Consider the following 17,998-nt stretch of genomic DNA (forward strand, 5'->3'; position numbering starts at 1 on the left):
ACACTTAATTCATTTGTGTCGAATCAGCCGTAACAGAAGCTGCATAATTTTACTTGCTCCGTACGCAGACTCGTGTGAAGGAAGTATTGCAGGTGTTCCTGAGGTCAAAGAAAGAAGTTGGTTTGTTTCTGGTTATGTTACTCCCTTGTATTTTCATATAACTGTAAACACAAGGCAATGATTTGCTACTGATGATAATAATATGGGAAATATTTACGCGTGTTCTTTCTGTACTGAAATGCAGAGTCGGTGTCATATGCAGTCTTTTCGGTTCAAGCATGTATTGCGAAAACGTATTCATTGTGGTAACCTTGTGAATCGTGTCCAATTTACTTTGGTTTTAGGTTGAACGGCATGCTTCAGTCATCTATATTTAACATTTAGTTTGAACACGAAAGTGCGTATCAGTCTGCACGTTACATCACAGTATATTTCTAATACTGCTAATTGATTTGATCTGCTCTCACCTTACCCGGTTAACTGCACCAGGCGGATGCAGCGCCGAATTGGGAGCCAGTCCACCTTTGCAGTGTATCCTTCTTTTTCTGTGTAAATCGATATGCTTTCTTTATCGGTTGCTCTGTTCATTGAGTCCGGGCTCAGAGCGCCGAATAAATAATTACTTTATAAGTTAATTATGGATTTGTTTCCCAGAATCTCTGAAGGACGGAGCAGGGCCGACATTAAACCATGTTGAATGTGTACAAGTTTATCTTATCGAACTCATTTAGTATGACTTCATAAAGGATACAAGCAAGGATGCAGGCATTCAGATAATACCGTTGGCTTATTTAGTCATTACAATGTGCCGTTGCAAAATTCAATGCAAAAGAAAAAAAAATTCTAGTACAGTATCAATCAGGCAAAAGAATAGAATTTAACAAATTAACCAATTCCACTTGTATTTTACACTTACTATCGAGAAGAACGTGATTAAATGACTTAAAATAAGTATACATATATTAGTGAAGAGGAGAGACCAGGACACGTGGCTTAAATCTCTTGTCAGTTTTTTTTACTACAGTTTCCATTGACTTCAGATTAAGTTTATTAGTGAATTGGTGACTGAATTGCATGGATGTTTGTGTGATAGACTGGTGCTTATTTTCAGGTGTTGATTTCTACCTTCCAATAGGCTTATGCCTATAGCCTATTTGTGCTAATATAGGGATGCAGTTACAATCAAGTTATTTTATGATACTTTAGATGTACATTGTATAAGATATTTGCAGGTGGATCTTTGTCTACAGGGATGGGCAAAGTCAATCCTGGAGGGCCACAGTGACTGCAGGTTTTTGTTCCAACCGAATTGCTTAATTAGAAATCAATTGTTGCCAATAATTTAATTTCATGGCTTGTTACTACTTTAACTCTGCCATGTCAGGTCATTCTCATATCCTAGATATTGTTTTCCTTTCTAAGGATATCATCCAAATGATTTGAAATCTAAAACCGGATGAGTAAGTCTCAGTCCTTCTCGTTTTTTTTTTCCTTCACTTTCATTTCAAGTATTTAAATAAACCAAATAGTGCACAATAAATACACACAAGTAAATGAAGAACTGCTAATAAGGAACAATTAAAAACTGAGACCATTCTTAATGAGCAAGACAACGAAAATGAAGCAGAAGTGTTACTTGAGCAATAAGTGCTTCTTATTAAGCAATTGGATTGGAACAAAAACCCGCAGGAACAACTTTGCCCATCCTTGGTCTACAATAACAACATATTTAGCATCCATATTAAACAGTCCTTTCCATTACAGGGTTGTTAGGCGTCAAAGCCTGTCCCAACAGTATTGGTCACAAAGAAGAACAGACCAGACTTAAATAAGAGGTGAGTCAGTTGAACTGTAAAGCAAGCTGAGATGTTTGCAATGATGTGGTGCCAGAGAGGCAAGTTCCATCCATTATCCAACCTGCTATATCCTAACTATGGGGTCACGGGGGTCTGCTGGAGCCAATCCCAGCCAACACAGGGCACAAGGCAGGAAACAAACCTCGGGCAGGGTGCCAGCCCACCGCAGGAGAAGCAAGTTATTATGGATAAAATTAATTATTACTAGTAGTATTACTGTCTAGCGATGATATTATACATACAATTAAAAATCTAATAAGGCTGGTAATAAACTGCTTTTTTCTTTTTTTTTATCCATAATAATTTCTTGCAGTTCTACTGAATTTATGGATTGTATCAGATTTATTTTCTATATAATTTCTTCCAGTTTTATTTATTCTTATTAAGTGAATTTTTACTTATGAACCTAACACACTATGAAATCTTTACAAATATAGTGTGGAAAAGAAAGAAGTGCAAAATAAACACAGAACATAATATTAATATACACACACAAGCAAAATGCATATATATATATATATATATATATATATATATATATATATATAGGGGGTTCAGAAAGTACTCAGACTCTTACTTTCTGCATTCTTTATTGTGTGGTAGGTTTAATTTTAAGTCATTGTCTAGCTGAACTGTCACTTATTGAGTTGCATAATTAAGTAATTTGCTTGGTGCTCACTTCTCTTATACTTTTCTAAGTATTACTCATTTTCACTGTTCTTTCTCATGTTTACTGCCAGCATAGACATTTATAAAACAATTATGAATTGAGCATATGACTAACATATTTGGAATTTGGAACATGTAGCTACTAAGCTAACTAGCTGAGTATGAAAGAGGGAATTGTTTCCACTAATTTTAAATATTCTTATGTCTGTTGAAGAGACACTTCACTGTTTTGAACCCAGCGTTCTATGTAAAGACTGTATACCATGAATAGAGCTGACGGGCAGTCTCATGCTCATCAGTGATGTTTGGATTCTGTGTGAAAAGTTCTTCATTTTTTTGTTTACTTTCTTAGTGTTTAAAGAGCTTCCATCAGATTTTATCAGATTCTTAGTTTGTGAAATTAGCAGTATTTGGGGTAATTCTAAACTTCTAGCGCATAGTTTGATTTGTAGGCAAATAATTACCAAACCAAATTACTTACAGCTTTTTTTATGGAAATACACTTTATGGCAGTTTGTAGTCAATTTCAGAATGTTTCTGGCATCCTAGGAATAAGCTGTACCAGGAAATTTAATATTTGGAAATATTGCAAGCAATGTACATATGCAAGGGTAAATCAATAGTTATGTGCACTTCTGTGATAATTTTTATTGGGTTGGCTGTACAGCTTTATCCACACATATGTGGAAACATGGCGTGTCTATGGTCACAGTGGTAAAGTTTCTTTGGTTAGTTTCTCTTGTTGTTTTTTAGGAGTAAACATGGCCGTTTCACTCTCTGTTTGCACCAAAGATGAAATCCTTGTTGGTTTGTCAAAATTATGGTACAAACTTGCCTAGTAATGTTGTTTGTAGTGGACGTGGAATGGCGTCCCACACTTTCTGTCTGCTTAACACTTGTATGACAATTTTTAAACTGCTCAATCCATTCATAAACACTCTACAGTGGTAAAACAGTGTCTCCATGTTGTGCTGAAAGGCATGTAAGGATTTTGGCCCCTGGTACTCCTTCACCCCATAAAAGGCAGATCACTGCTTCCTGCTCTTCTTTGTTGCAAGTAGAGAATGGAGAAGCCATGTTTACCTCAAGAAAACAACAAAATAAACTTACTGATCAAGGTCAAAACTTTGCCTCTGTGACCACAGATACACCATGCTTCCACATGTGTGCAGGGAAAGATGTACATCCAAAGCAAAGAAAATTATCACAAAAGTGTGCATAATTATTGACTTGCTCTACTACATTAAATTATTTCAAGCAAGTCATACAGATCTGTTGTTTTTCACACCATTCTGGCCTTCATCTGCTAAACAGCAGTACGTAGATCAGTACATAGAGGACTTTTTGGCTGCAGGTTTTCTTTGTAACAAGTTTCTTACTTAGATTTTAATTGTTGATCACAGCTGGACCTGACTTTCTATTTGCCATTATTTTATATAGTTAGCAGTTATATAAACCCTTGACACATATTTTTAGGAAGTCACTGTGCACTGGAGAGATTCCAAAGGACTGGAAAATGTCAAATATCATCCCATTATATAAAAAGGGTGAGAGGGCAGATCCAAGCAACTATAGGCCAGTAAGCTTAACAAGCATCACAGGAAAATTAATGGAAGGAATTATTAAGGATAAGATTGAGCAACACATGACAAGGACAGGAGTTATTCTGAACAGTCAGCATGGGTTCAGAAGAGGGAGGTCGTGTTTTACTAACATGTTGGAATTCTATGAGGAGGCAACAAAAGGATACGATCAAAGTGGAGCTTATGATATTATTTATCTGGACTTTCAGAAAGCATTTGATAAGGTGCCACATGAGAGGTTGGGCATCAGGTTAAAAGAAGTGGGAGTTCAGGTTGATGTTTTTAGATGGGTGCAGAATTGGCTCAGACACAGGAAGCAGAGGGTGATGGTGTGAGGAACCTCATCAGAACTGGCCAATGTTAAGAGTGTTGTTCCACAGGGGTCAGTGCTAGGGCCGCTGCTATTTTTAATATATATAAATGATTTAGATAGGAATATAAGTAACAAGCTGGTTAAGTTTGCAGATGATACCAAGATAGGTGGATTAGCAGATAATTTGGAATCCGTTATATCATTACAGAAGGACTTGGATAGCATACAGGCTTGGGCAGATTTGTGGCAGATGAAATTTAATGTCAGTAAATGTAAAGTATTACATATAGGAAGTAAAAATATTAGGTTTGAATACACAATGGGCGGTCGGAAAGTCGAGAGTACACCTTATGAGAAGGATTTAGGAGTCATAGTGGACTCCAAGCTATCAACTTCCAAACAGTTTTCAGAAGCCATTAAGAAGGCTAACAGAATGTTAGGTTATATAGCACGATCTGTGGAGTACAAGTCCAAGGAGGTTATGCTCAACCTTTATAATGCACTGGTGAGGCCTCATCTTGAGTACTGTGTGCAGTTTTGGTCTCCAGGCTACAAAAAGGACATATCAGCACTAGAAAAGGTCCAGAGAAGAGCGACTAGGCTGATTCCTGGGCTACAGGGGTTGAATTATGAGGAAAGATTAAAAGAGCTGAGCCTTTACAGTTTAAGCAAAAGAAGATTAAGAGGTGACATGATTGAAGTGTTTAAAATTATGAAGGGAATTAGTACATTGGATCGAGACTTGTATTTTAAAATGAGTTCATCAAGAACATGGGGAGACTGTTGGAAACTTGTTAAGGGTAAATTTCGCACAAACATTAGGAAGTTTTTCTTTACACAAAGAACGATGGACACTTGGAATAAGCTACCAAGTAGTGTGGTAGACAGTAAGACGTTAGGGACTTTCAAAACTCGACTCTATGTTTTCTTGGAGGAAAAAGTGGATAGGACTGGCGAGCTTTGTTGGGCTGAATGGCCTGTTCTCGTCTAGATTGTTCTAATTCTAATTCTAATTTCTCTAAATCTGTGAATTTCAAATATGAATTTGAAAGTGGAAATGTGAAACTGGCAAAGCAATTTATTGGTGCTACAATAATTGATCAACATTGGTTCATTTTTTCACCACCACATTTATTAAGATTTGCTGTTTTTGTTTGTTTTCTTTTTTGTTGTTTCTTTTTATTATATTGGGTTTTTTATTTGTTATGAAACCCCTTGGTATGTCTGGGCCTCTGTGATGTGTGCTATAAATCCCTAGTTTTAAAGATTAGCTTAAGGTAGATGAAAGCAGATCCATGCAGTGGTTAGTCCTTCTGTCTCTTACTATTCAAACCCAGAGTGCTGGGTGTACATCCAATTGCTTTAACCGTAATTACATTGAATTCCTAACTCAAGTCATGCTTGGGGTTAATGCCAAGGAAGTTCATATGCCACATTCCACTATGGTGATTAACCAATTTACTGATGCTTTAAGAGCATAATTAAGGCCAGAAAAAGCATTTCTTAAGGCCTTGTAACATAAAAGAACATGAGTAATAAATGCACTGAAGTGTTGCCAATTTATTGATTATTTTTACTTATCCATGTGAGTTTTCAAGATGGCACAGTACCAGCATTTTGGGAATATCGGTACTGTAAGTAAACAGTAGTTTTGACGGACTTGGTGCTCAGCTCTTATTTCATCCGCTCTCTGATGGGCTGTAGACTCCATGGGGGACTAACCCTTCCCTGCCCCTTTCAATGCACTACAGTTGTGTTTAACTATGGATTGCAAATGTTTGTGATTTGTCGCCACATTGTTGTGCAGTAAAAGTGTACTTTTGTGTTGCGGGAATATGTGTAACAACACCATTGACGCATCACAAAGCTCTTTTGCTTCTATGGCATGATAATATAAAATGATATCCTCACCTCTCATTTTCCAACCTATTAAAAGGTCAGTCTCAGAAGACAGAAAGCAAAGACATTTAGAAGATGGAGAGAAAGGAGGAAATGACAGATGCGCTTGTAACGTAAAGGGACTGCAGTGCTAAGATAAAAATGTCAGAATGAAAATAATAGGGGTGGAGGAAAGATGTGACTATTTTCAGGGTGCTATGAAGGGTGAATGAATTGGGTAAGAGTATGCCGTGCCAGTGTTCTACACAAAATGCAGTTTCAGTGGCAATGAATAACTCCTCTGTGGCTCATGGCATGTTCGCTGTTATGGCATATATTGGACCCAAATCTGTTGATAGAGGCGGAAAGAACATTTACATTAAGTTTGATGTGCCTTGGCAAGGAAGAATTCTTTCTCATCAACTGTAAGACTAAAAAATATGAAAAGGTTGAGATAAGCAGTAGACATTCAGCACATGTGAGTCAGTAGAATGAAACATTACAAACTGGACTGAAATCTTAAGCAAGAGTTATTCCACCACCTGTATAAAATACAAATAGTGCTTACATTTTTTTTTTGGAATGATTCTTTATTTTTTTTTTTTTTCTCACTTAATGGAACTGTTGAATGGAACGTGGGGTATATTCATTTAGAAAAATGTATTGTTAATGATATTATTTAAGGTAAATAAACTGCATCGATTTAATACATTTTTGAACTACTTCCTTATTCAGCACCATATATCATGTGACTAAGTTATGTGACCTTTCATATCTTCGTGTTGCACCCTATTGCTAAATTTCGTTCAGCTTTACTAAATCTTACACTAAGCACTTCCACTGGCAGTGATATACCTTAGGAAGCTATTCCCTGTTTTGAATGTAATTGTTTTAGGTTTTAAGACCCATGTGTTCCTTGTTTTGTATGTGCGGTATAGTCCAGGTGCTCTGGTGTCCTCCCACGGTTCAACCACACACAGGTTAGTGGGACTGGCAATCCTAAACTGGCTTTAGTCAGTGTTTGAGTGTGTCTTGAGTTTGTTCACTCTGTGATGGACTGGCACCCTGCTCAGGAATTGTTCCAGTCTTGTGCCATATTTAGCCAGGATTGGCACCCGCCGCCTCACAACCCTGCTCTGGATAAGCAGGTTTGGATAGATATAGTTAATATTGTTTTAACAGTGCATTTGTTTCCCACTTTTCTTTTTAAGTCATATTCATGTGAGAAACATGCCTGAATGGAAACTTCTCCTAATGACTCCACTGTCATTTTGGAAATAAATCCTCTTCTTGGGTCCTAGTGTCATATCGATTTTCTTATTTGAGCCCTCAGATTAAAAAGTTTTAAGAACCCCTACAGCAGAGAATTCAAATGGTAACTACTGCTTGTACCAAGGCAGTGAGGTGCTCTGTAAGACTCAGTGTGGGACAGACCCCTTAAACACCCACTCCCCTTTGACATGCTTTAGATTTTCCAGTGGACAAACCACCTTACCCTCCCACTTCTTCTATTCAACATGCTCGAGAATGTGTGGGGACAGCAAATTTTGAGACACTGGAACATTCATAGGGAAAACATACTGTAGCTTGTAGCAAAGTAGGGAGGCCTGTGATTATACAGCTTAACAGGTACAGGACACGTTTGTGTGGCATATCGGCTAGGCTAGCAATTGCATGACGGCATTAATAACACCTCTAGTGGAGTGATGTTACTTAAATTGAATGTCAGCCATTTAGCATGTGAAAAAAGTCTGTTCAGTTCCTTTTGTAGAGCTCACAGTCCATTGACAAACTCAAAGCACTGTACACTTTAATAAATACAGTAGGGCCCAAGAGTTCACAAATATTTGACCATGCTAATATGCAACTAAGTACCGCAATTTGTACTTAATGGCTGGACTTTCTTGTTACTTGTGGGAGGGGTGATGAAAAATAAACTGCAGCTGGTTGTTTGAAATATCTGCTTTTTGTCAAAGCAGCTACATACATCATCACTCACTCGTAAAGCTGGCTTCTCTTCGGTCCTCTTCAGGCCAGATTTGTAGCAGCAGGAGAAGTGCATCTCTTGCTAAAAGGAGGTGTTTTCCTTAAGTAAGATGAGAGCACCAGCAAGGTGGACTTGTGTCATGTGGCAAATCAAGGTGGTTTTTTTTTTTGGCAACAAGGCGCTTCCTACTCCTCTTTCTTGTTGATCCTGTTTATTTTCTCAAGCCAAATTCTTTTAAAGGATCAAGGGAAGGAGATGAGTGATATATTTTTCACATATGATCTTGGTTTGGCCTGAAGAAAATTAAGTCTGTGATGCTGCAAATATATGACTTTGTTTCTGCCCATGCTTATTGTATAACTTATTATTTCAAGCACCATTAATTTAGTGGTGCGATTGGTTAATTAGTCCATTGCTTTGTGCAGATTAATATTTTATTTAAGTCTTTTGTGTAGAAAGGGACATTTTATTGAACCTGACAAATGTCTGGATGTAATGGCTGAAACACTCTGAAAAACACTTAAGTATAGCTGAAGGAACAAATAGTCTCTTGCATTTCACCCAGAAATAAATAGTAAACTACAAGGGCAACAGAGTTAAACAGGAATAACTACAAAGTTGATTATAAAAATAAAAGACTTCAACTACTTAGCTTTACAAACAAGAAGAATGCAATTGCAGTAACTTTGAACATGGAAAATAATATCCTAGCCTGTTTAAATATGGAAGATAAAGCCTTGAACACCAGTCAGAAATCAGCAATGCAGTGTGAAATGGAATAACATAGGTAACATATTTAGGAAATTAAATGTTTTACTTGTAAGATCGTAAAGAAAATAACCGTCACACAAAGGTTTTTTTTTTAATAAAATAGAAATCCCATGGATCCAGGCTTCATACAACTCAGTTTTTTTTTTACTTGCATAGGCTAATCAACATGCAACATGTCACCACACCCAGGCACTATCATTAAAAGAGTAGAACTACTAGTTCAGATGGAAGTGTGAGGTTTTTAATCGTGGCTGGAGTGCCAATTCTGCCACCAAACCCCAGGTTTTTCCCTGCAGGTTGGAGGGCCTAAATGCAGGGCTGGATGCAGATTAACATCATACCCAGGACAGCTTAATCTAGACTCCTCAGCAAATTACCTTCTACCTAAAACACTGAAGAAAAAATGAAAGCAATTTAAAATGTGCATTCCAAATGTTTTCTTTAAATGAAAAAATTGATGGCAACAGTAATTTATACTTCCAGGTATAACTGTCTGCCCTCTGTACTTTGTTTTGGGTTATTTGAATAACTGACTAGCACATGCCTACTTCAATTTCTCCCTTACAAGTCAATCATATTTCCCCATTCTTTTAATATACACAATATTTAACAATTACAATGTGGTTGGTGTTATGCCCCCATTGAAGAATTTTAGACCACTGGCAGAATGGTGACAGGTTACCCCTTGGAGAATCGTGGATGATCATCCAAGAATCCTGGTTTTCCCTCTTGGTGAACTGTGGACAAACATCAGATTAGGGGATGAAGGGAATGAGGTTTCAAGGACGATCATTGGAGCAAATTTCATTTCTTAATCAATTCTGTGACCCATTTATCTGTGATATATTTTACTTTTTATCAACTTGTGTGAAGCTTGGTCTAAATTAGTCCAAAACTTAAGAATATACTGGGTCAGCATCCTAATTGTGAGCAATGTTTTCACTTACCTGTCTCTCCGAGTCCTATGTTTCAATTGTTCATGGATTGTTGTAATTCTTATCTTGTTCTTATCTGTTGTTTTATCTACCACTTGTCTTAAATACTCAATTGCAACTGCTAATATTTCAGATGTTTATCCAGTACTAGCTAAGATTCTGCAGTGTATAATATTGTATAAAGGTTTATCTATATAAAACGGTATATTTACAGACAATATTATGCAATTGTGTAAGTTATCTCAAATAGAATACTTTCAACCTACCCTTCATAACAAAGGGAAATGGATGTCCTGTAGACTAGGAGAGGAGAAGAAAGGGTAGTTGATCTGATTGTGCATGCATGTTAGACTAGCCTGTAACTTTCTCATTGTAATGTAATCAACAAAAATCAATAATATATATGCAGTATATATATATATATATATATATATATATATATATATATATATATATATATATAAAATCTAGAGAAAATGGAACATCTCTAATATTGGCAGGCTGGATGAAATTATTACTGTTTAAGGTGGGACACAGTGTTGAGAAACAGCATGACAATGAATTATCACCTCAGCGTCACAAGTAATGTCAGACTTTATGAATAATGAAAAAGATTTTTGTAAATACAAAGTAAACCACCTAATCATGTTGTCTGGGGCAACATAAATATTGGGCCTGTATAGTAGCATGTTTAGGTTACATACCGTAAAAAGCTGCACTTAATTCACAATACATACATTTCTGTCATCTAAAGATATTACAATCTAATGAAAACAAGTTAAAACCATTTCAGTAATTTTCCTCATGGTTGTGGATTTCATGACTAATAACCTTTCTGAGACTTTGGAGAGAAATGATCTATCAATGTTCCTCACCACCTTATCCCAGTACTGGGTCATAGTATGCTAGAGCCTGTATGTATTTGTTAAAAAAAATTCAAGTCTAAATGTGACATCTTTAGGAAGGGTCAAATAGTGACCACTTGGAATGGATCAGGGACAGTCTCTGCCAATAATGAGACATTAATTATACAGGTAAAATTCCATTACAATGAACTGCCAGGGACCTAAAAAATATTTTGTTGTAATGAAAATTTAATTGTAATGAGATTTTGTATTTGTTATTATAGTGCTTTCTTTAACTTGCGTCCATGCATTTGCAATCATTTCAATTGCTAAGTTCTGCTGATGAGAATTGTTCTCAGCATTTCCTTGCGATAATACACTTTCACAGTGCGAATGATACCCAAATCCAATGGCTGAAGTACTGCCTTGCAATTGGGTAGAAGGAATTAAACCCGAACATTAACTAAATGCGGACGCATGTTGTGGGCAGCACAGTTATCAATCAGAAACCGAATCATCCTTTTCTTCTTCTTCATATTGTGAGGTTTCTGAACTCTTTTGGGATCCCCTCCACTGGAAACAAGATGCTGAAGTGCGTCCCAAAGTACGATTTCTGCGTCTGTGGATGATTGTTTGTCTGTTACCGGAGCAGGGCAACAGCAGGCTCACAGCGCAGCAGTGAAGCGCCACAGTAGCAAATCCTAAAAGATTGTGGTTGCGCTATAAGTCCCTGTCTTGCACCCCAAAACACGAGGCTGAGTCTCAGTACTTTATCAAAACCAGCTTTATTCAGCTTGAAACAGGGACAGCACCGTTATTTATTGTTGCGTGATCTGCCACTCTGCTATACACAGACACAGCAGTCAGGCAGGGTCGTGACCAGGTTACTGGCCAAAGAATTCTGTTCCCTACCTTACCCATCGAGATCTTTTCTGTTTGCTTTGGTGAAGAGTCGCAGCAGAGCTGTGAGCCTGCTGTTGCCCCAGCTACAGATAAACACTTCCACAGATGCGGTGATTGCACTTCGGCGTGTTGTCCAGTTGTGGGAGGTCCCAAGAGAGTTTACAAACCTCACATTTTCTTGAATGAGTGCCGCATTAATAGGGATGTTACTTGAATGAGCATCACTGAACCCCATAAAAACGTTTTTTTCGACGTCTTCAAATGCAATAATTTGCATATTTTTGCACCCTGAGATTTTTCTTCTTTCTTTGCTCGGTCTTTCAAGAAAGTTGACAGTGTCGATGGCAAAATTACGAATTCACTGACATTGTCTTTTTTCTTTTTGCCCCAATCGAGAGCTGCAAAAATGTAAAGTTTTTTTTTCTAATATGAACTGTTATCGTTTTTTTGTGTCTGCCGTTTCTATAGGAGGGTGACAATGAGTTAAATTCCAATGGATGTTTTTCAAATGTTGATGAGCAATAAGCAAAATGTATCACTGAAAACAAACACAGCAAAAAACAGTACGAGGAAAGTTCGAAGAAAGAAAAATAAATTTACAGTGTTTGTTTGGTGATTGTTGCGCGCAACTGAGCTGCGGCCACAGAACTAGCTGCTCTGCAGATGATTCATTCAGGTATTTCAAGGTCTTTTGTGCACTTCGTTGTAATGAAAGTATCTGCTGAATGCACTTCGTAGTAACAAGATTTCTATAGAGTCATATATATATTCTATATTCGTTGTAACGGAATTTTACCTGTATTTCTTATGGGCTGTGCAATGCATTCATTCATCCGTTTCAACACTTTTCATTTTCTGAGGTGACACATAAGAAAATGCATAATAAAACAGCATGCATATTGAATGTCATTTTTTTCAGTATTTTCCTTTTTTAGTTTATTTTAAAAGTCATTATTGCTTCTATTGTAGGATTATAACTCATACAGTTCTCTAATAAACATTTCTACTGGATACAAACGTGTAGGGTTGTTTATATACACTTACTATGTTGTGAGAGTTTGAATGTTGTCATCTAAATGTCACATAATGCAAAAATAAACACAAATATTTGACCTTGTTTTGTTTCCTCTTTTCATAGAATGTACCTAACAAACACGAGCAGGCTGATCTGTTTCATGTCATCTTCATCAGCATGTATCTACAATCCTATGAGGATAAAAGCAGCATGGACACAGTTAATGGTAACCAGTAGGAGTCTTTGGAAGTATGGCTTTTTCTTAAACAGAGGTTCTTCCAGACCTCCTGGCAAATCTCAATCCTTGGTAGCCTACTATTGTGGAGTGAAGCACAGCAGCAAAGGAATTCTAGACACTGTGAAACAACTGAACATACCTCATGGTAATGGTATCAACTACTCACATATTAGTAGAAGAACACTATCCCAACAAGCCCATAAACCAACCTCTAGTCCCCAGATTAAGCTGCGAACACGTCTTTTTGTCACATTGATTTTTGGAGGCAGCATACTTGGCTCATGGTGGTATGTTTATGAAGAAAAGGAGAAAAAGAGACAGCTACAAAGAATTGAGCAGCTAAAGAAAGCAGCAATTGGAGAGGGTAATTTTAACCTGACTGACCATAAAGGAAATCCAAAGACAAAAAAAGATTTTTTTGGCAAATGGATTTTAATTTACTTTGGTTTTACCCACTGTCCAGACATCTGCCCTGATGAACTTGAGAAAATGTCTAATGTAGTTAATATTTTAGATCAGGATCAGAACCTACCACCAGTTCAGCCCATTTTTATTACAGTGGATCCTGAAAGAGACGATGCTGAATCCATGGCTAAATATGTTAAAGAATTTCATCCACGTTTACTTGGGCTGACTGGTACACCAGAGGAGGTTAAAAAGGTAGGAAAAGCTTACAGAGTGTATTACAGTGCTGGTCCCAAAGATGATGATAATGACTATATTGTGGATCACACCATCATCATTTACCTTCTTAACCCAGATGGACTCTTCCTAGATTATTACAACAGAAGCAAAACAGATGTTGAAATTGTAGAGAGTATCAGAAAACACATGCAGAACTATATTAAACTATTCTCTTAAAGGCTGAAGGTGTTGTATATTTTGAAATATATTTAATATGTTTATGTGTTATTATTTTTGAACTACTGCATAAAGAATTATTTGTTTACCTGAAATAAAAGTTTATACATATATTTTCAGACCACCTGATTTAGGGTTGCAGGAGGGCAGCACCTATCATAACATCATTTAGCATAAAGTGGGAACTAATCCTGCATCCCCGGTCTTAAAGACACTAGTAGATATATTATACAAAACCATTCTATTAAAGCAGACTGCCTGACTAATTTCTATGGTTCAGCATTAAATAAAAACAGCAAGTATTATTGAATATTGAAGAAAGTTGACTGCAAAAACTAATTTATTGTTACATACCATTGATAAATGGAGCATGCCAGTCAATAAAACATTTAGAATCTGTGGAGAATGAAGGAAATCATTATCATAACTGGTTTAAAAGCCATCTTGCAGGTTTTCCAGGACCTCTCAATATTTTTTTCTTCGCTCTCCACAGTCCCAGACATCCTCTGAGTCAGACCCATATACCACTTCCAGTGGCATCATTTTGGTGCACCACTTAATCAAGTCATTCTCTGACTAATCGTGTAAAGTATAAAAGAATTTTAAGTTTTTGCATGACCAGCAAGATAAAGTGACCAATGACTATACTTTGATGTTAATGAGTTGCTGCTGTCATATGCCAAAAAATGCAGATTCACAAATTAGAGATATTTGAATATTACATAGCTGCAACGACTGCAAAGTGCTTTATAAAAAAAAAAAAAAGCAGTTGGCCCAATTTAAGGCAAATATGTAGAACTTTTATAAGTAACCTTTTGTGCATTCTATAATGCAATTAATCGAAACATGCAAGTGTTCAGCCTTTAGCCTTGACCAAAATGTATCAGATTAAGTTTTTAAGGTCTTTGTATATCAGTGACATTGTATCAAACCTAGAAGTGTGTCTTTGAACTTTAAGGATAACCGGGAGTTTTGGTAGGATACGAAAATAAAGAACATAAATAACCTTAAAAAATTCTATTTGTGTGAAGCAGAAGTTAACATCCTGCTACATTTTTTATTACACATTGTCATTTATTAATTTTATAAATTTTCAATAAAAGGCATTGTAAATGTAGTAAAAGGAAGCAGTTTGAGCAGTAGGAGTGTAAACATTTTCCTGGATTTAAATGTTTATATGCTTTAATAACTGTCCACTTCCAGTTATGTTATCAGATGCTCTCCCTATGCAGATGTTTTTCCAGTTTGCACACTTGAAATGTTTGGAGGCCCAAACGTGACTGGGTGTGTGTGAGTGACCAGGGTTGGGCCTTTTCCAAGTATGAAGAATGATCATAAACAAATGAATGCATGACTAACAATACCTACCAGTCTATTTTAAAGGGCACATTATATGGTGAAAACTATGCCTGAACCTGTAACTAATACAAGACACTGTTGTGCCTTGACATACAAATAACAAACAAAAGACAGTATAAACCTACAACCTTAGAATTTCAAAAATGATAATAAGAACGTGCTGACAATGTTGAAGCCCAAGTATTAAAATAACATATGTATGAGTCATTACTGTTAAGTAAATTCAAGATTAACTATCTTGTTGGTACTGCTCTTTTAATAAAAATATTTACAAACATAGTAAAATAATTTTTGATATGCAGTACAAATAAAATATTAACAGTGACATGAGGCATTTTACCAAGATAAAATACAATAAAACCTCAACTTTTGTTAAGTAGAAAATAACAAGGAGGACAAACCTTAATATTCTTTCCCGAACAATCTCTTAAATGTTCAAGAAATGTGCACATAAATTAATCTACAAGTATTAAATATAAAAAATAGATGCGCCAGAAAGTCTTCCTGGCAGGCAGCATGATGCAGCATTATGGATTTTAGTTCCTGACTTGTGCCCATTACATGTTCTTGGAAGTGTAGCTTTGTAAGATAGTGCACACAAATGGTGTTTCTCCCACTGGGTGTCTGTAAGGAAAATTCCTTAACATTTCAACTGCTAAATCTTGAGTATCTATGTGTATACAATACACACAGCCAATAAAACATATAAAGAAGGGCACAATAATTGAATCAGTTATCAGGGTGGCAACAATGTTATTAAGGATTCAGTATATTTGTTATTATTAAAAACAAATCTCAAAACACTAAATGAACTGATTCTGTACACTGGTAAAAATGTCTTTACAGTATATTTTTGAAAGAACATTACTTTTTTTTCCCCCCAACGTTTTACGGTCATTTGTTCCTCAGCACCACACATAGGATAATCTATTTTCAGTTATCATTCAGAAACATGAATACGGGGAGGCAGAGTAATATTTAATTATCAGAAAGGGAAGGAGCAGTGTATGTTTTAAATCTTTCATGTGCACGTTGCTGGCTGAGTAACTTAAGTCCCATTGTATCGAGTGCTTCATGAAGCCCTGGCTTTTGATCTATTTGCACGGTGTAGTCATTTGCCTGAAAAAAGAAAATTGACAATAAATATAAAATTACAATTTGAAGCCTCCAGTAAATCTAACCTGCACACCTTTAAGGATATACCAGAGAAAAAGTCATACATTAAAAGAAAAGAAAAAAAAAGAAAGAATGTTTACATCCCACGGTGACTGTGCTTGGGCTGCCACTCTAGCCCAGGGCAATGACAATGGAGAATTACAATCAACATCAAGTTCTAAATATAACTGTATTACAGGGTTCCCCAGCTAGGATCTGAGTACCAACTTTCAAGAATATTTCAAATCATGGTGTTGTAAGCACATTTGGAAATGAAGTGTTTTACACATATTAATGGAAATAGGTTTTTAACTTACCAGCTGCAGAGATGCCAACATGTAGCGACACACCTCAAATGCTTCTTTGTCACGGACAATAGAAGCAAATAATTTTCTTTCACCCACATGGTTAAAAGCATCCACAATCTTATTTCCATAATCGTGGATATCAAATGGTATTCTTTCCTCCTGCATCAGAGAAATATTCTAAGTACATCTCTTCACATAATATTCTTATTAATCTACATATACAATGAGAAATTATGCATGTACAGTAAGATCCATGAAAGGCCATTTGGCAAAATCAGAGTCATAGAGGCACAGCAGGGAATTATTCCCAACCTATTTAAAAAGCAATGCATCTTTCTTCCAGTAGATAGAAAAAGGAGACACAGTGTATTGTATACTGAACAACCCAAGAGTTTAGTAATAGTTTAATTGAGAAATATGTGGTAGTTTTACATAAGCAGGCAATGTAATTGATACAGGAAGTGTTGTAATTACAGCATCCTATTTTTCTAGTAGGGCTTCTTCCCTCTTTTTATATTGAAAAAATACAGTCATATAACTCATTGATAACCTTTTTGTTCTGTCAGTTACAATGTTGGAAAGCCAGCATACACATACCAAGAAATTCTGGCTTTAATTCAGTAATAGTGTATATGCCATAATTCGTAAAATGTGATATTAATATGTTTGAAATGATACAATCATGTGACAGCTCTGTTAGGTACACAATGTAAAATGGTACATCCATACTGTTTACATCAATAGTTTATAATTAACCATTGCCAACTGTTGTTTAAGAACATTTTAAGAAGCTGTCACTAATCTAGCCCAAGACAGCATCCGTGCATCTGTGATTTAAACTGCAGGTTTATTTCATTCCCTTAAAGAAATACACCAATACAGAACTTCCTTGATCTAAGCTGTATCACTTTTTCTGTGATAAAACAGTTCAGGAAATTGCTTATCCAGCCTTATTCCCTATAGCACTGTGAACTAACAAAACATACATGGCTTACACATTGGTGGCCTTATTCTATATGTGTGTGGCACCAAAGTAAATTGAAAACAAAGACCTGCATACTGATCAATAAAGGTATTACTAGAGAGGGAATGATTTTGAAGAAGTGAGAAACTTTAGAAAGAGAAGGAACAATCAGAACAAGCGAACAAGAGCAGAGCAGGAAAGAAAAGCACCAGAACCAAAAGTACAAGGCTCCTCTGGTTTGATTCTGGAGAGTCACAGTGGTGGCAGGTTTTTCTTTCAACCCAACTGCTTAATTTAGACGCAAATACTTGTTAATAATTAGACTTTTTTTATTTAATTGTTTAACTTGCTATTGCTT

General features: G+C 36.3%; 3 protein-coding genes across 7 annotated transcripts in view; 1 reads left to right on the plus strand and 2 right to left on the minus strand.

The window, feature by feature from the left end:
• LOC120534014 (death-associated protein kinase 1-like) overlaps positions 1–488 on the minus strand; it is an 81,872-nt gene extending 81,384 nt beyond the window's left edge. Inside the window, exon 1 of the mRNA XM_039761226.1 lies at positions 468–488. The gene's annotated coding sequence lies outside the window, so the exon portion shown is untranslated. The remainder of the gene's footprint in view (positions 1–467) is intronic.
• On the plus strand, positions 29–14,637 carry LOC120534016 (protein SCO2 homolog, mitochondrial). Of its 5 annotated transcripts, none has more exons than XM_039761231.1 (3): positions 29–116; positions 1,765–1,835; positions 12,879–14,637. In XM_039761231.1, the coding sequence occupies exon 3, from the start codon at positions 12,880–12,882 to the stop codon at positions 13,852–13,854; it is 975 nt and encodes a 324-aa protein (XP_039617165.1). In that variant the 5' UTR covers positions 29–116; positions 1,765–1,835; position 12,879; the 3' UTR covers positions 13,855–14,637. The 5 variants fall into 5 exon arrangements, with proteins under 5 accessions (XP_039617165.1, XP_039617164.1, XP_039617167.1 ...); XM_039761230.1 differs by having other exon boundaries at positions 37–120; XM_039761232.1 differs by having other exon boundaries at positions 56–131.
• A 232-nt stretch (positions 14,638–14,869) lies between these two features.
• ncaph2 (non-SMC condensin II complex, subunit H2) overlaps positions 14,870–17,998 on the minus strand; it is a 36,700-nt gene continuing 33,571 nt past the window's right edge. Inside the window, exons 20-21 of the mRNA XM_039761229.1 lie at positions 16,686–16,835; positions 14,870–16,332 (exon numbers count right to left, since the gene is read on the minus strand). Coding sequence (XP_039617163.1) covers positions 16,192–16,332; positions 16,686–16,835 — 291 coding nt within the window. The 3' untranslated portion in view covers positions 14,870–16,191. The remainder of the gene's footprint in view (positions 16,333–16,685; positions 16,836–17,998) is intronic.

The sequence above is a fragment of the Polypterus senegalus genome, chromosome 8 (assembly GCF_016835505.1).
Source record: "Polypterus senegalus isolate Bchr_013 chromosome 8, ASM1683550v1, whole genome shotgun sequence".
In the NCBI taxonomy this organism is placed as follows: Eukaryota; Metazoa; Chordata; class Cladistia; order Polypteriformes; family Polypteridae; genus Polypterus; species Polypterus senegalus.